This window comes from Lonchura striata, chromosome 7 (genome assembly GCF_050655825.1).
Source record: "Lonchura striata isolate lonStrDom1 chromosome 7, ASM5065582v1, whole genome shotgun sequence".
In the NCBI taxonomy this organism is placed as follows: Eukaryota; Metazoa; Chordata; class Aves; order Passeriformes; family Estrildidae; genus Lonchura; species Lonchura striata.
The window spans coordinates 15,451,324-15,467,586 of record NC_140709.1 but is presented as its reverse complement, the minus strand read 5'-3'; the positions used below and the strand labels follow the sequence as shown (position 1 = coordinate 15,467,586).

General features: G+C 50.7%; 1 protein-coding gene across 24 annotated transcripts in view; it reads left to right on the top strand.

Annotated features, from left to right (window-relative positions):
- Positions 1 to 9,180, top strand: part of TNS1 (tensin 1) — a 65,665-nt gene extending 56,485 nt beyond the window's left edge. For all 24 annotated transcript variants that reach the window (XM_085584250.1, XM_085584241.1, XM_085584249.1 and 21 more), the window contains 9 exons: positions 667 to 753; positions 1,383 to 1,514; positions 1,703 to 1,795; positions 2,462 to 2,539; positions 2,641 to 2,712; positions 2,792 to 2,960; positions 3,229 to 3,297; positions 3,641 to 3,673; positions 4,703 to 9,180. In XM_085584250.1, the coding sequence (XP_085440376.1) occupies positions 667 to 753; positions 1,383 to 1,514; positions 1,703 to 1,795; positions 2,462 to 2,539; positions 2,641 to 2,712; positions 2,792 to 2,960; positions 3,229 to 3,297; positions 3,641 to 3,673; positions 4,703 to 4,847 (878 nt within the window). In that variant the 3' untranslated portion in view covers positions 4,848 to 9,180. The remainder of the gene's footprint in view (positions 1 to 666; positions 754 to 1,382; positions 1,515 to 1,702; positions 1,796 to 2,461; positions 2,540 to 2,640; positions 2,713 to 2,791; positions 2,961 to 3,228; positions 3,298 to 3,640; positions 3,674 to 4,702) is intronic.
- Positions 9,181 to 16,263: the final 7,083 nt, after the last annotated feature.

The window sequence follows — 16,263 nt, the reverse complement described above, 5'->3', positions numbered from 1 at the left end:
TGCTGAGGGCTGATAAAGTGTCTCCAGCAGAGATGCTATCCAATCGTCTTGGTTGTTTGCCTGGTTGTTTTTGGAAAGCAGGTCGTTGTAAATGTTGCCTGAGTAAATGACAGCTTCACAGCCAGAGGACCAGCTCTCGTTGGGGCTGTGCCATTGGTGGGCACTGAACAAGGCACAGTCAGGCTGGGGCTGGGGCTGCTTTGCTCAGGGTGTCCAGTTCCTCTTCACAGAGCAAAGATAAGGGAAGAAATATGTTTTTATGAAGTGTGATCCAAATCTTGAACATTAGAGAGCAGTGAAGGTTCTCTGAAATCAGGATCTCTCCGGCACCTCCAGACATAGCTCTTTCCTCCAACAGCTTTTATTCCACCTGGCCAGCTTCTTTTAAATGAAGAACTCCCATTCCATCTCTTGCTGTGTGCCATAGGGGCTCATCTGACACACAGCCCTTTGAGGGCCCTTGAGCTTGGATTTAGCTTTAGATGCCCAGCAGCCCCATAAGCTCCAGGTAGTGATCAGCCTGTCTGGGTATGGGGAACTGGGCTGAGGTTAGTGCAACGTGCTGGATCTGAAAGGAGGCGGATGTATTAATGCTTTGGCTGGATGGAGGGTTTCAGATACAGCATCTTTTAATTTTTTTCTTGCCTTTTCTTCCCTTTCCTGCAGACATCAGTCCCGAGACTCGTGCCAATGTCAAGTTTGTGCAGGATACTTCCAAGTACTGGTACAAACCAGACATCTCTAGGGAGCAGGGTAAGTAGATGACGCAGGGTTTGAAGTTGGGATGTGTCTAAGATCACAGGGATTAGCAAGGATTTCCTTTATGGATTGGGTTGAGAGTGAAGGTGTGAATAATGACTGCTCAGGCTGCTGCAGATGGGGGTTGAAGCCTCATTCAGCTGTAGATTTGTGAGATGTGGGCTCTTCAAATCTTCCTCTTGGTAGAGGAGCTCCAGTCCCTGCAGTGTGCAGTGGATCTATGTTTGCAGTTCTGGGTGCAAAACACCTGGATCTCGAGTTGATAATGCTCAGAGGTATCTTGGAAACATGGCTAAAATGAGTGGGGAGAACAAGGAGGTGGCAGGATGACTTCAGGGGGATGGTCCCAGCATTTGGGCCTTGGCTCCTCCTTGCTCTCCAGTACTTGGTTGCTCAGAGATAGGCAGAGTGGGAACTAGAGATGCCCACACAAGGGCAGTGGATTTGGGGGGAGATGAGCCTGGCAACCCACTCAAATGTGCAGGAGGTGCGGTAACATTGTGGTGCCTGGCTATGAGATGTGGAGCTGGGGCACCCTGTCCCAACCCACACCTGCTGGTGTCTTGAGGGTGTGCTGTTTCTCACTATGCATCATCCCTGAGCTCTGCCATTCTCTCCTGCAGCCATTGCCCTGCTGAAGGACAGGGAGCCAGGGGCTTTCATCATCCGAGACAGCCACTCCTTCCGGGGAGCCTATGGCCTCGCCATGAAAGTTGCTTCTCCGCCTCCCACAGTCATGCAGCAGAACAAGAAAGGTATTGTGTGCCCTTCTCCTTCCCACGCTGAGATGCTTTCCATCGCTCAGCCAGGGTGAGCGGGCAGCTGGGGCTGCTGAGCTGGTCGTGCCCTTGGGTATGTGCTGATGTGGCAGGATCCCTGCCTCCTAGGGCACAGGGGAGCACCAGACATGCCTCTGGTGTGAAAACATCTCGTCTCTTCCCAGGAGACTTGACCAACGAGCTGGTGAGGCACTTCCTCATCGAGACTAGCTCACGAGGTGTGAAACTAAAAGGATGTCCCAACGAGCCTAATTTTGGTAAGTGCCCCGAGTGTGCTTCCCACATGGGCTGGGTTGGGAGAGCCTTGCCTTCGCCATGCTGTCAAAGCAGAACTGTCTGGGAGAGCCTGTTACAGCCTCTTGTCCCTGTGTAACTGAATCCTGTGGGCATTTGTAGCCTCTGTTCATCCACACCCATGGCAGCACACGAATGTGCCTGTATGCATAGGTACATACCTTTCTACACACACATAGGATAGCTGATGCTGCTGGGCGGGTGGAGGGTAGGGGCTCCCCTTGTTCCATTTATTCCATTACTAATGTTGTCTGAGGAGCTGTATGAAGACCTTTGTTGCATTTTTTTGTTGCTAAAGTGGCCCTGGCACCTCTGTCCCCTCCCTGAGCTGTCTGTGGAGGGCTACTTGGTGGTTTCAGTGAGAGGAATTGCCACACGTGGCATTAGGACCATTAGTGAAGAAACTCACCTAAAAGCCTGCTTCCATCCATGCAGAGCAATGGTGACCTAATCAGGGAAAGCTGGAGTTTCTTATTCCTTTCCTTGGTTAATGGTTATTGTACTTTGGATTCTGCGGTTCCACAGCCCAGTGATTTTGTGAAAGGATCATTGTATTAACCCAGCAGGTGCAAACAATTCTTCATCTGGCAACACTGGCCCTGTGCTGACCATCTTCCCTCTCTCCCCAGGCTGTCTCTCAGCGCTGGTGTACCAGCACTCCATCACACCCTTGGCCCTGCCCTGCAAGCTGGTCATTCCTGACCGAGGTAAGAACTAGGACCAGAAGGCTTTGCATCTCTCCTACAGCCTACAGGGAGGGGGTAGGTTTCCAAGCAGGGAGCACCAGTAACCATCCTGTGTCTTCTAGATCCCATGGAGGAAAAGAAAGACTCTGCATCAGCCACCAACTCAGCCACGGACCTCCTCAAACAGGGTGCAGGTGAGTTGAGAGGGGTTGTTGTGGGGTGAATTTGGCTTGGAATACTGCTTGACTCCATGTCTGCTGTCTCCCTTTCCAGCCTGCAATGTCCTCTTCATCAACTCCGTGGAGATGGAGTCTCTGACGGGCCCCCAGGCCATCTCGAAGGCTGTTGCTGAGACTCTGGTGGCTGACCCCACACCCACGGCTACCATTGTTCACTTCAAAGTCTCCGCACAAGGCATCACCTTAACGGACAACCAGAGGAAGTAAGAGCCTCCGTGGCCACCTCTCTGGCCAAAAGCCATTGTTGGCTCATTCCCAAAGACAATAGGACTGTGATTCAGGAAGTGTGTTGGTGAAGGATGTCCCTTTGCTGGCATCAACCTGGTCATGGACATGGCTGGGCTTTGTCCTTGACTCTTGGAACATCCTATGGGAGACCTGTGGCAGTGTCCCCTGGGCTGGTGGAGCTGGGTTGTGGTGAGACAGTGGTGGAGCTTCCCTGGCCCTGATATTCCCTGCTTTGTGTTTCAGATTGTTCTTCCGAAGACACTACCCCCTCAATACCGTCACCTTCTGTGACTTGGACCCCCAGGAACGAAAGTGAGTGCCCTAACCTGGGGGGAGCACATGAACCCCCAGCCCTTTCACTCTTCTAGCCTCCTGGGAAGCTTGGAGCAGTGTGTTTGCTTGCTCTCTCCTCTGCTCCTGCAGAGAGCAGGAATGCAAGGTCCTCTTGGATACTGTGGTGCAATGCCAGCTTCTTTTGGTGACTTTTTGGTGTCTCCAAGCACCTTCATGCTGAGGTGCACAATTCTTCCATAAAGTCAAGCCTGTGCAAAGCCAGGCTGGCCTTCCAGCACTGGTGTGGTGGCCCCCATCATGGCCCTGTCTCTCTGTGGGGTACAGGAGGGACCATCTCTCACACCTTCTCTTCTCCTTGCAGGTGGACTAAAACAGATGGCAGTGGCCCTGCCAAGTAAGTACTTTCTGTGCTTCCCAGCAGATTCCTCCCAGCTGCTGTCGAGGTACCTTCTGCCTGTGTTTGGGCATTGGCTGGGAGATGCCCTGTGCAGGGCATCCTGGCTGTGTTTGAGATGGGCTCAGCTCTTCACTGCAGGAATATTTCTCCCAATCATGAGAACATAGTCTTGGGACTCTGGATGCATATTTTAGCCCCAAATTCCTGGTCAGAGCAGGCATGACTCTTGCTGAACTGACCAAACTGGAAACTCTCCCAGCATTGGGAGAGTTGGGGAATAACTGGGAACCAGCTTATGGAGCAGACCTGGGGTTATGCTGATGGCATGTGAGCTACTGGTCATCTCTTCCCTTTCCTCCTGTCCTGACCCATGGGAGCACAGAGCTGTTGGCTGAGCCCATTTGCAGGGGCCAGCTCCCACTAATTTTAGTCATTGTGTGAGCGAAGGGGTTTTTATTAGGATGTCCAGCTGCTGGAATATTTCCCCTCCCCAATTAGAAATACCGTAGCCTGGGCCTGTCTCACATTCTGTTCCCCCTGTATTTATAACTTGAGTTTGCACATTCTAATGAAAAAAAAAAATAAGGGACATTTTATTCATCAGGGGAGAGACAGACAGAAATAACCAGATGGTCTCATTCAGCTTCCTGTGTCCTTGCATGGCCTTAATCTCTTAGAGGGTTTACCCCAATGGTCAGCCAATTTCACCTCTGGCTTCAAGAGGCCAAACCAAGGCAATGCTGTGATCATCTGGAAGGTCCCTTCCTTGGGATGGACTTGGGAAGGGTGGCAGAGATGTTCAGAGCAAGGGCGGTTGGGTCAAGAAATGATTGAAACTTGGCCTTCAAAGAAACTGCAGCCAGGAGAAGAGGAGATGGGCCTTCATGCAGGCTGGTCTGGGATGTATCCCTCTGTGTTGTGAGAGATGGATGTTAAAGAGGGGAAGTGGGACAAAACCCTGTTGGAAGAGGACGTCAATAATCCTTGCAGGAGCAATATTGAGCCTCTTGCCTTCTCCCCACACAGGCTCTTTGGCTTTGTGGCCAGGAAGCAAGGGAGCACTACAGACAACATCTGTCACCTCTTTGCTGAGCTGGACCCAGACCAGCCAGCTGCAGCCATCGTCAACTTTGTCTCCAGGGTCATGCTTGGCTCCGGCCAGAAGAGATGAGCTGGCACTTGCGGGTGATTCTTGAATTTTGGAGAAGGACTTGGAGCTGATCCGAGAAGGAGTGTTAGGAAGTGCATTGTGGGAGAGGGAAGTGAATTGGGGTGGGGGGGGGGGAAAGGGTTGGAATTTTGGAGGAAAACAGCAAACAACAAAAAAACACCAACAAAACCCCTAAAAACTCAACACAAGCCAAACACACACGTAGAGGAACCAAAGCCACGCACCTACGAAAGAGAGCCACAAAGTCACGCCAGACAGGATGCGTGTCCCATTGCAGGGAAGGTGACCAAAGCAAAGGCGGCAGTGAGAGGTGTGTTTCCAGCTTTCAGCATCATGGCCTCAAGTGGTGACATCCATTTGGGACTGAATGTGGGACCATGACTGGTGTTTTCCATCTGGAAAAAAAAGAGGCAACTAGCAAAACTCATGGAAGAAGCTTCATCCCAGCAGCTCCATCTGCTGTGTGTTTGAACTGACCTGTAGGAGATAATGGCATGCACTGCATCTATGGGACACCAGAGGAGATGCTCTCAGAAACCTTCCCTTGTCCAGCTGCAGAGGAGGGTCCTCACTGGTCCCTGTGCTTCCCCTAAAACCTGCTCATGACCTGGTAACTTGCTGGGGACATGGGGAAATTGGTCCTGAACCTTCAAATCCCTGGGGAACTTTGGCCATGGGCTGACCTTTGCTGACCCAGAGCCCATCACCAGTCACAGATGAGACACTGTGAGCCCACTGGAGAGGGGGGTTCATGCTGTTTCTCCACTTTCCCCAGGGGTTCTTGTGCCCCCCAGCCTGTGAGGAGGTGTGGGGGTTCCTGCCACCCAGTGCCTGGGAAAGGTGGCTACTCCCCAGGAACCTGGAGGATGCAGAAAGTCGCCTCCTCTCCCATCTTCCCCTTTTCCTTCCTGTCACTAGTCCCATTTGACAGTTTTCTCCTGCGGCCTGTCACATTCTCTTAACACAAAAAAAGCAAAACAGAAAGGAAAGGAATAGTTGTAATAATAATAATGATTATAATAATAGCGGATGCTGGCACAGGTGGGTTCCCTGTGCAAAGCAGCAGACCCGTGGCTACCCCTATCTAGCTCTTCGGAGACACGCAAGCGGTTTTTAAATTGCATGGACATTCAAGTTGCACGAAAGGCAAACGACTACAAGTAACTCAGGCGCTTTTTTTCTCCTTTTGTTTTGGAGGCCACGTTAAAAAAACAAAGAAGAAAGAAAATGAAAAAAAAAATAGTAAAGAGACCTGCAGTGGCTGGGCAGCTTTGGCTCAGTGGGGAGGTAACAGGTCCTCTGACAGCCACCCTGGTTGACGCATGTGTACCCCCTAAACCATCTGGTTTGAGGCTTGTGCCCCTGAAATGCACCATAGTTTTGCAGTGATTTCAGTGCTTTGGCTTTTCCCTTAGGTAGATGAGGAGGGCAAGTTGGGTGGAGAGAGGGGCAGAAAGCCCCTGTGCCACTGCAGGGGAGAGGTCATGGTGGGGGTGCAGCAGGTGGAGGTCCTGGCCCTATGGTGCTGGGGAGGGGGCAGAGGATGTTTCAGTCACATGTGCAGGTTTAGGGCAGGGGGAATGGCCCAGCTGGAGCTGTGGGATCATTGCTGAGCCCCCTGCTGCCAGCATTCCCCCTGAGAGGTTTTTTGGGTAAAGTTTTCAGTGCAAAGTGGCCCAGATAGTCTTTTGGGGACAAAAATTAGACACATAGCACTGCAGTCCCCTGGCGAGCTTGTCTCCCGTGGACCACCCTTGCCTTGATAGCTATATTATATATACAAGCTATACTGACAAGATACTGTAAGCTAATGAAATTTTAAGGAGGAAAAAAAAGGTTAAATTTACGCTCCAAAAATATTTATTTTTGCCATATCGCTTTCTGCGCATCATATCTCCCCCACTGTATCCCCCCCTTCCCCTGCCCTGGGGAAACACCTGCATGTTAAAAGAAAATCCGGAGCAAGGCAAAGTAGAGATGGGGGAAGAGGCGGGGGCCCCTGTGCCGGGGTGGCTGTGTGACGTGCGTGTGTGCGGGTCTGTGTGTGTGTGTGCGCGGGGAGTGAGCGGCGTGGGCGGCCAGACAGGGCTGCAGGGCCACAGGCTGTGCTGATGTACTGGAGTGTGAGAGGAGGGGTAGCGAGGAGTTGGTTGTGAGATGGTGGTGGGACAGGAGGTTCTGGGGGGGGCTTTCCCCCTCCCTGGCTCCCTGGCCGCACAGATGCAGAGATATTTTAATTTTTGATGTTTCCAAAAAGTGATTCCCTCCTTCTGCGAAATTCAAGTGAGACAAGAGACGATCTCACCCGTAATCTCCTCATCCTGCCATTCACCCATCAGAGAAAACACTGTGTTTATAGATATATAAAGATATATTTTTGAAAGCCTCTATTTTTCAGACTTGGTTTTCTCACTGCTAAGAGAAGAGATTATAATAATGTAATTTTATTTTAATCTGCTGCCTTGGAAACTGGTGCTTGGAACTCCTATTTCTCTTTTTCTCCCCATTCAAATGAAGCAGATCTAAGCACCCCAGAGATGTTGCATAGAAGCCAACCCCAGCAGGTACCTGCCAATAGCATCACACTTGCTTCGGGCCCTGAGCCTCTCCCGGCTTCCCCACTAACCCACTAGCTGAAAATTTAGACTGTATCCAAATCTCAAACACTAACAAAATCATCTGATGATTGTATTGTTTTTTTAACACACAGCTAATCACCTTCTAATGATGTTTATCAGCTCCCTTTAAAGGCACTTTTTTCCCCTTTAGTTCCTTTTTAAAAGAAGGTTTTAAGGTGTAACAACCCTTTCTGTCCCCGGGAGAGACCGTCAGCAGCATTTAGGATTGCCCAGGTCCTGGGGCTGGCGGGGACCTAGTGTTGATACTTTTTCCTTATGAAAGGGACAGGAAATACTCTTTGTGGTTTTTTTTTTTTTTTTCAAGTGCAGTCATACTATTTGAGATTCAAGCTTGCACGAGTTAAGCCCAGCATATGTTTCGTTGTAATCACACTGCCGTTGTCAGCAGCCGGATGGTATCTCTCTCTCTCGCTCACACACATACACACACACACACACACACACACACACACACACACACACAAAAACACACACATCCCTCCTTCCTGCACAAAGAACTGCATATATTCTTGCCAAAGATATCCTTAAAAACGCACTTTCCCCCATATATATATAGATAGATATATATTATTTTTTTTGTGTGTGTGTAAATTTAATGTACGTGCCCTTTTTGTGTCAGTTTGTTCTTTGGAGAACCCCGTCCTGCCTTTGCTGTTGATATTGCTGTCTATTGGGAAATGCTCCCTGGAGAGGTAATTTGCTGTCTGTCCTGCTCAGTGGCACCTGCAATGCACAAAATGTGGGGTTCCCATTAAATGGGGCTGCCTTTGGCTCTGCCCCTGGGAGCTATTTTGGGAAATGATCCATATCATCAGCTGCTGATGGGATGTACCATTGCATGGTTTTCACCAGCCCCTCATCACCGCTGGAGATGGTTTTGAGCAGGGCTCATGGTTTTGAGCAGAGTTTGGGGTTGCTCTGAATGCAACATTTGCTGGCTGCCTCCTGGTCAAATTACACATGGAAAACAAACCAGGTAGGGAGAAAAACCCAACCCAGCCTCTGGGCATTGATTTTTCAGTGAATTCAACCGCCTGAACCAAAGCGCAGAGTAAATCCCCACCCAGCAGGTCGGGCAGGTAAAGAAACCAGTTGCCCCAAAAACCCCAGACAACAGCATCAACAAAAGGCAACCCTTCCCATTGGAGCAGGCAGGATGATCAGACAGCAAAGGAGCCCGCAGGGGCTTGTTTCATTTTGTTCGTTTGTTTTGCAAATTGCGAGGTTGGTTTGGGGTTACTATTTTTTTTTTCTTTTCCTTAAAAAGGAAAAAAAAAGAAAGAAAAAAGGAAGCAATATGACGTTTCTGTTGGCGGATCCTGCGCCGCTGTGTTATGCGTGGGGTTTATTTTTTTTTGTTGTTGTTGTTGTCTTTGTTACTTTGGGAATGTTACAGATTTATTTGCTAATCAGTGTTAACAAACAGTTTCAAACTTTTAGACTCGCCCATTTCTGTGTATTTATATAGATGGAAAAAAAAATACATTATATTTTGTATCTTTATGCCCATAATGTTGTCGTGCGTGTAAGGATGGCTTCGGTCGCACCATGTCCGTGTGTGAATGTCACTCCGCTATTGTCTTCCCATTGTACAGATGTCGGATTCTTTGCAGTTCATTGTATTGCTTTATAAAGTGGTAAAAACAACAAAAAAAGAACCAGTTATATAAAATATACTGTTGCTTGGAATGCCAGCTTGGTGTTTGGATTGCTGGAAGTGTAACTTGAAATTTAAGGGAGCACAGGAATAAATGCTCTGGGTTTTTTTGCACAGGGGGGAAAAAAACCCAAAACACAAACCCATATGAAAAGCTGGTGGGTGCTGTTTTCTCCGGGCTGTCGTTCCCCCTGTTCCTCGATGGCAGACTGGGGCCCCCGGACAGACGCCGGGCGGTGGGTGTGGGAAGAAGGAGGGGTTGTGCTGCTGCTTGTCAGCCTCCAGCCGCAGCTTGTGTTCACCAGATGCTGGCTAACCAGACAGCCCCCAAACTTCCGACACGGCTCCAGCTCCAGCCTGGGCTTTTGTTTACCAGCAGGGATCTCTCTGACTTGCCCTGCAGTCACTGGGTGCTCTTCAAGTCCTGCTGCTTTTCCCAGGTTGCCTTTAGGTGCTGTCTGTCCAGCCTTGGGCAACCCTTTTGGGTCCATCTCTCGCAAGGGAACGGGATGATGCTTGTGTGGGGTCTTTGCCTTTGCTGAGATGGCAAGTTTGGGTTCTGCTCCCATTAAATCCCACTCCCTATGCCTTTCAGAGTCATCCTGCTCCCTTGTGCGTGGCAAAACTTCCCCCAAAGTCTCAGGCCAGGCTTTTCCAGCATTTGCAGAGCATTTCCCAGCATCTGTCAGAGCACTCAGCCCCTGGCTCTCTGGCTCCTCTCCTTCCCCTCCTTGCTGAGTTGGTGGCCAAGGCCCAGCCCCCTGGATGGATTGAGTTTAATTATACAAGAAATGTCAGCCAGAGCAGCGGCAGTTTCTCTGGCGCCAGCGCTGCTGTGGCTCAGAGGCTCAGAGCTTCTCCTGGGGGCCGGCAGCACTAAAAATACCTCCTGCCTTTTTCTAAAATAGCTGCAGGGCGAGGGGCGGATTGCGGGGACTGCTTGAGTGGGGACCCCGTGCTGTGGGGCTTGTGCCGGGAGGCAAAGGCAAGAGAGGTAAAAAAGGAAAGGGGCGGAGATGGAATGGTTTCTCTGAAATAGCTGTGGGGCTGTGGGTGGGCACCCAAGCAACCAAGTGCCCTCCAAGCCAGGCTGCACCACGGAACCTCGTGAAGTACCTGGCATCTGCCAGCCTTGGCCTCAGTTGTCCCTCATCTACCTGCAGGCAAGACAGGACCTGCAGCCTCCTCGCCCTTTCTGACACTGCAGGGATGGTATTTTCTTCCCAGCTTCTCTTAGTTTTGTTTCTTCCCTGATTCCTACTGGAATCCCCAGGACCCAGCACCAGCGACTTTCCCATTCCTGCTGTTCCTGCCTGGCTGGGATGGCCTCTGCTGAGTATCCCTGGGCAGGGAGGAGAGGCAGTGAGTGCCTGGCGAGGTGGTGCACATGGGCTATTTGTTGCAAGCCATAAACTGCCTCTCATCCCCCCCGCCTTTTCTGCAGTTAATTCCCCATTTCCTTTCCAAAATTCCTCCGGAACTTCTGGTTTGTGTTTTTCCTCAACATGTTCTTATCTGCCATCCATTTCCCCTCGCCAGCTCTGACAGCACAGGCTTTTCAGGGTCTCTCTCTTTGCAGATTGCTGCTGTACCCAGGCCAGGCTTGCGGTTCTGACGTGACCATTGGAAAGGCAGGTCTCACTGGCTTCATGTTGCCCCTGTTGCATCTCCCCTTGTCTATCGAATCCTCACCTTCAGGCTCCTAGATCAGTGTTTTTCTCATTTCAGCCCCAGCTCTGGGGACCTGGGGCCATCCAGGGAGTGTTTCTTGTGGGGCTGTGAAAGATGGCAAAATTTCTCTCTTCCCTCTACCTGCTGTTTCAAGAGAAAAGGATGGGTATGCTGCCAGACAGTCAGGAAACCCTGTGTTGAGAAGCCGTGGTGGTGGGTTTGTTCCTCTCTTCCCCCATTATTTTGGTTGACTAAGCTATAAGCAGCCCTCAGATCCGGAGCAAAACTAGGGTCATGGTGGTGGGGATGGAGGTGTTTTATCTCCCTTCACTTTTATTCTTTCCCAGGCTTCTCAGCAGTGCTGGGTACCCTCCAGAAGCATCCTCAAGGGAAACAAGAAAGTATGATACAATATGGCTTTTCCTGAGTATCATGTCTGGGCAAAGGCCAGGAACCAGACAAATTCCACAGGATGGGAAGGGTGGAGCAGACCTCATGTGGGCAAAAGCCACCCTGGGGCTGGTGTTACCTGTGCTCATGCTATGCCCTTGGAAGCAGAAATGTCTCCTTGTGAGCTGCAAACCCTGCTGTGGTGTCCAGGATGCTGCTGCTGAGTTACTGCTTCCCTGGGTGGCTCAGCCACTGCAATGGGGACACAGATAGATTGATAGAAAGGTAAAGGGCCCTTTGCCCATCTGTCTGGGGTTCCTATGGCCACACAGACGGGCTGAGCAGCACCAGACCAGGAAGAGGGCTGCCATCCAAACCAGCAGGGCCTGGTGAAGTCCATCATAAGAAAAGGAGGTAAGAAAAGAAAGCCCAGAAATGACTCTGGGGGCATCATCATCATCCCAGGAGGATGCTACTGCTCAGAGAAGGGCATCAACATGCAGCCTGTGGTTCAAGAATTACCACTCTCCATGGCTGTGGTGGACATGAAAAGACAACAGAAAGGAATTTGGGTAAAATATGGAAGAAAGAGGGACAATGTGACACTCGGGAATGGTTGATCTGGGGAGGGAGGGAAGACAAAACCCTGGATTGTGTTGGAGGGAGAGAGGGAAGCGGAGAGGGAGGACAGGGGCTGGGCTACTCTATCTTCAGAGCAGAGCGATTGGAGAAGGGTGATGAGTAGGACTGGGCTGTCCTTCTGCTTTGTGAGGTTCTGGCTCCATCTACAGGGATGTGTCTCCAAGTGATGGAGGCCTTGGACTGCTGCACGCCCAAAGCCGGGCAGGAGGTGATGTCTCCTTGCCTGCAGCCAGCTTCTTCTGTGGCTCCTCTCCTAAGCACACCTCTGAATTGTGTTCCTGCTGCTCTGCTCTTATCTCATCTGTACAAACCCCGGACACGCGGGTTTGTATAGGTAAGGAGATGTCCTGAGATGGAGAGATCCTGAGAGGCAGATGGGTTTGTACATCCCTGAGATAAAAGGGCTGGGAGCCAGCCCGGTGGCTGCAGGATGCAAATGCAGTCAGGGCACTTTGAGCTGGGTGCAGAGCACTCCCAGCACTGCTTCTCCCAGACTTGTGTGCTTTGCACAGCCTCTGCCAGAGCCTGCTTGCCTTTCAGAAGAGTGCAGCCCAAAGACTGTCCCTGTGCAGGGCTTCAGTGCCAGCAACTCTTCCCACCTCATAGCAGTTCCCTGCAGCCTTGGCTCCCATAGAACCATGTAGTCCAAGCAAATCAGGCAAGCAGTCTAATTCAAAAACTTAGATGAGTCAAAGTAGCACTAGATAGGTCTCTTCTCCCTGGTTAGTTGATGCTCACCATATCCAGAGGCATGCCCAGAGAAGGGCAATGAAGCTGGTGAAAGGTCTGGAGCACAAGTCCTACAAGGAGCAGCTGAGGGAGCTGGGGGTCTTTAGCCTGAAGAAAAGGAGGCTGAGGGACGACCTTATCACTCTCTATAACTACCTGAAAGGAGGCTATAGCCAGGTGGGGGGAAATCTCCTCCCCAGTTACAAGTAATAGGACAAGATGAGATGGCCTCTAGTTGCTCCAGGGGAATTTAGACTGGATGTTGTGGAAAATTTCCTCACCAAAACTGTGGTCAGGCATTGGAACAGGCAGCCCAGGGCAGTGGCTGAGTCACCATCCAGTGAGGTTTAAAAGGTGGGTAGATATGGTAGTTAGGGATATGGTTACGGGTGGACTTGGCAGTTCTGGGTTAATGATTGGACTCAATTATCTAAGGATTTTAGGATCTTAGGATCATTTAGCATCCAACCTAAATTATTCTATGATTTTATGTCATTGTCCTTCCTTGGATGCCCCTTGTGCTGGAAGTTTTAGGCAGACATGAAGTAGTGACAAAGAAGAGTCCAGGCAGTCCCAACATGCTACAGCCAGGCTAAAGAAAGCGAAATGAGTCGTGCAGGGATGTGAAGCAATTTGTTCACAATCTCTGTGCCCCACAACAGGGCAACAATCTTATTCTAACATGCTCAGTGGTTCTTCATTTACCACCTCACTCATGCTCTGCCTCCGTCTGCTTCCAGCTACCTCACAGATGGCCTCTAGCTGGCTTTACCCACATGTTCTTGGAACTGTCCTCTGCCTCCTCATGCCTTGATGGTCACAGGGTGAGTCACACCCTCTTGCCTCTTGGCTGCCATCCCAAATTTGCCCTGTTCCATTGCTTTAACCTCCCATCCTTACACAGAGCTCAGGCAGAAACAGGCATGAAGTTTGTCTCCAGTCAAAACCAATCCTTCCTCACCCATCACATCACCTGGGGCTTGGGGCATCACCATGTCTTAATGACAGTTGTTCCCAACAGAAGTTTCCCAGTCAAAGGCAGGGAAGAGAGCATTCAATCACAAAATGGGAGTTATCCTTTTGGATTCCAGGCTCCCTCCTCTCCATGTCTGGGCCTGCCAGAGTGAAAGCACAGAGGAATGTGCCTCTGTCTTGATGACACTGTGACAGCTGTGTGGCTTTAGCATGGGGCATCTTTCTAGTGGTGGTAACAAGGGGTCCTGCTCTAAGCTTTCCTGCCTGTGTCAGGGCAACAAACATGTTGCAGGTTGTGATGGTGCTGGACAGCTGGCAGAGTGCATGTGTGAAACACACACACAAGTGTGCTCACATGCACGTGTATTCACAACAGGAAAGAAAACACCCTTCTGATCTCTTTTCCCTCATCCCTCCTAATTCCAAGACACAGCACTATCTCCCATGTACCCCCCCCCCTCCCTCTCTCCTCAAGAATAAAGAAAAAGAGAGAGAAGGAAAAGAGAGGAAGTAAGAAGCAAGCAAGAGTGCGGGGGAGGAATGAAATATTTGCAAGCTCATTGTTTTATGCCTCCAACAACTGGATAAAACAAGCCACCAGTGAGCAGCTTCTCATGACTGTGCACAGTACCCTTGCCAGAAGATCCAGGCTCTAATGAAAACAGCATGTGGGAGGGGACATTGTGTTGAATCAAAGCAGAGTGCAGCAGCGACCTCGGCCGTGGCATAGCGCAGCTCTACTGGGATGCATTGCATTCACTCAAGAGGGCTGGGGAGAGAGAAGAGTGGTTTATTGCTGAGGCACCTCGTTGTCTTGGCTGTCTGTGGGGCAGCTGTGTGAGAGCACTCTCCCCACAGGAGATGCTTAGCAAGCGCCTTTGGCTTTGCTGAGATCTCAGTTTTTCCAGTGCTGCTGGGTATCTTTGTTGAATCAATCTTGCCTGTTCCTCCAACTGAGAGAGCAGGGAGAAAATACTCACCCACTAGCCTCGGGGTAATCTTGAAAGGCTTCTGCTCTTGTGGGTTCCCTCTCTGGGCTTAGATTTTGCAAGTGCACTAGGTTGAAAAGGGCAAAAAAAAGGAGGAAAGCCTAGTTGGAATGGAAGAAAATCGTTATAGTTATTCTCCCTCTGAGACAGCTTGGATTGATCTCAGGACATGAGGAGTGTCTCTATGTTCCCTCTAGGGTCTTACTGTGGGACTTCTCAGGGTCCCTAGGAGATGCCTCACTTGTGCTCACTCAGGGTGGGAGGGAAAAAATGAGTGGACAATTTGCTTAGTGCTGTTTTTAGAGACTTTTTGATGTATGTTCTCAGCCCTTGTTTCTGGCACTCCGGGGAAGATGCTCCTCTTGCTCCTCAGCTGGGGAAATGGCGCTCAGGAGCCACTGGGACCCGCCACAGCTGAGAGAAGAGGCTTTTTGTGGAGGCAGCGATCTCCCTGGGAGCACCGGAAAGGTTTGTAGGACATGCCTGGGATATCTGGGACGTGTGGAGTAGCCGAGCTGACATTTTGGCAGAGTGCCACTCAGTAAGACGTGAGGAGAAGCAGGAACCTGTGCCAAGGTTCTATTTTAAAGCAGCCCCCTTGAAATCTTTGATATGGATAGCACTGAAGATAGGGTTTCACACGTCTTTATAGCTCACACTTCCACGTGAGAGAAACCTCAGCCTTGCCCCATCAGGCTGCTCTCTGCCTCAGCCAAGCAAAGGCTGTCCATTCCCAAGGACCCCCAGCTCCAGCCTCAGCCCCACTCAGAGGGAGATCCTAAATACCTTCCAGACAGGAGAAAATGTTTGGCTGTGAGGTTTCTCAGAGCTCTGGTGCCCATTCCTGGCTTCCCTCCTCTTCACACTGCTGAGAGCTAGCGGGACACCCCCTCTTTAGATGAGTCAGAAGCTGCTGCATGAGGGAAAGAAAAATGATTGTACAGAGCAAGGGGTGTGAACTCAGGGACCCTAAATATAATCCTCCTGGTCTCACAACCCCCCTGCGAAGTCAGCATCCCGTTGTCTCATTTCTGTTCTCTCTCTCAACCTCTTTTTAACCAAATGTCCTCTCAGAGCCGCTAGTCCTTGGGGAGCATCGTGGTGGAGATGCTGAAGGGTTTGGTTACACAAGTCCCAAGGTGATACTGGAAATCTGAGCTTTTGTGGCTGCTTTCCTCTGGTCTCCCAGACGCTCTCCCACCCTTTTTGGTTTCTCCACTTCTGTGGGACCTTTTCCAATGCAGAGACGGAACCCATGCGCGCAGAAGGCGGCGGGGGTGCTCTGAAGGCAGGCAGCCGCTCCTCGCCAGCGCCGTGGGCTCACACCACTAGAGGTCGGCCGGTCCCCACCGATGGGACCGCTGGAAGCCAAAGAGGACTGCAAGCAGCCTGGCTATTGGAGCTCTGTGCGTGCCTATGTGACAAACGCTTCCTCTCCTGTAGGCATTTCCTCCGGACCCGGACCAGCTTTCCAGGCTTGGTGCTGCTCCTCTTCTATATTGGTGTATTTATTTGGCACACTAAAAAAAAAAAAAGTTAGGTCTTTAAGGGCGGGAGCGGGCTGGAATAGCCAGAGTACCAGATTTTCCTGGGAAAAAAAAAAAAAAAAAGAGCAGCAGCCTCAGAGGCAGCCCGGCCACCATAAATACAAAGCCTGTTACCCCGACCTCACGGAAAAAGGTGTGCTCCTCCACTGCCCAGGGACCTGCAGGAGCTCAGGACCT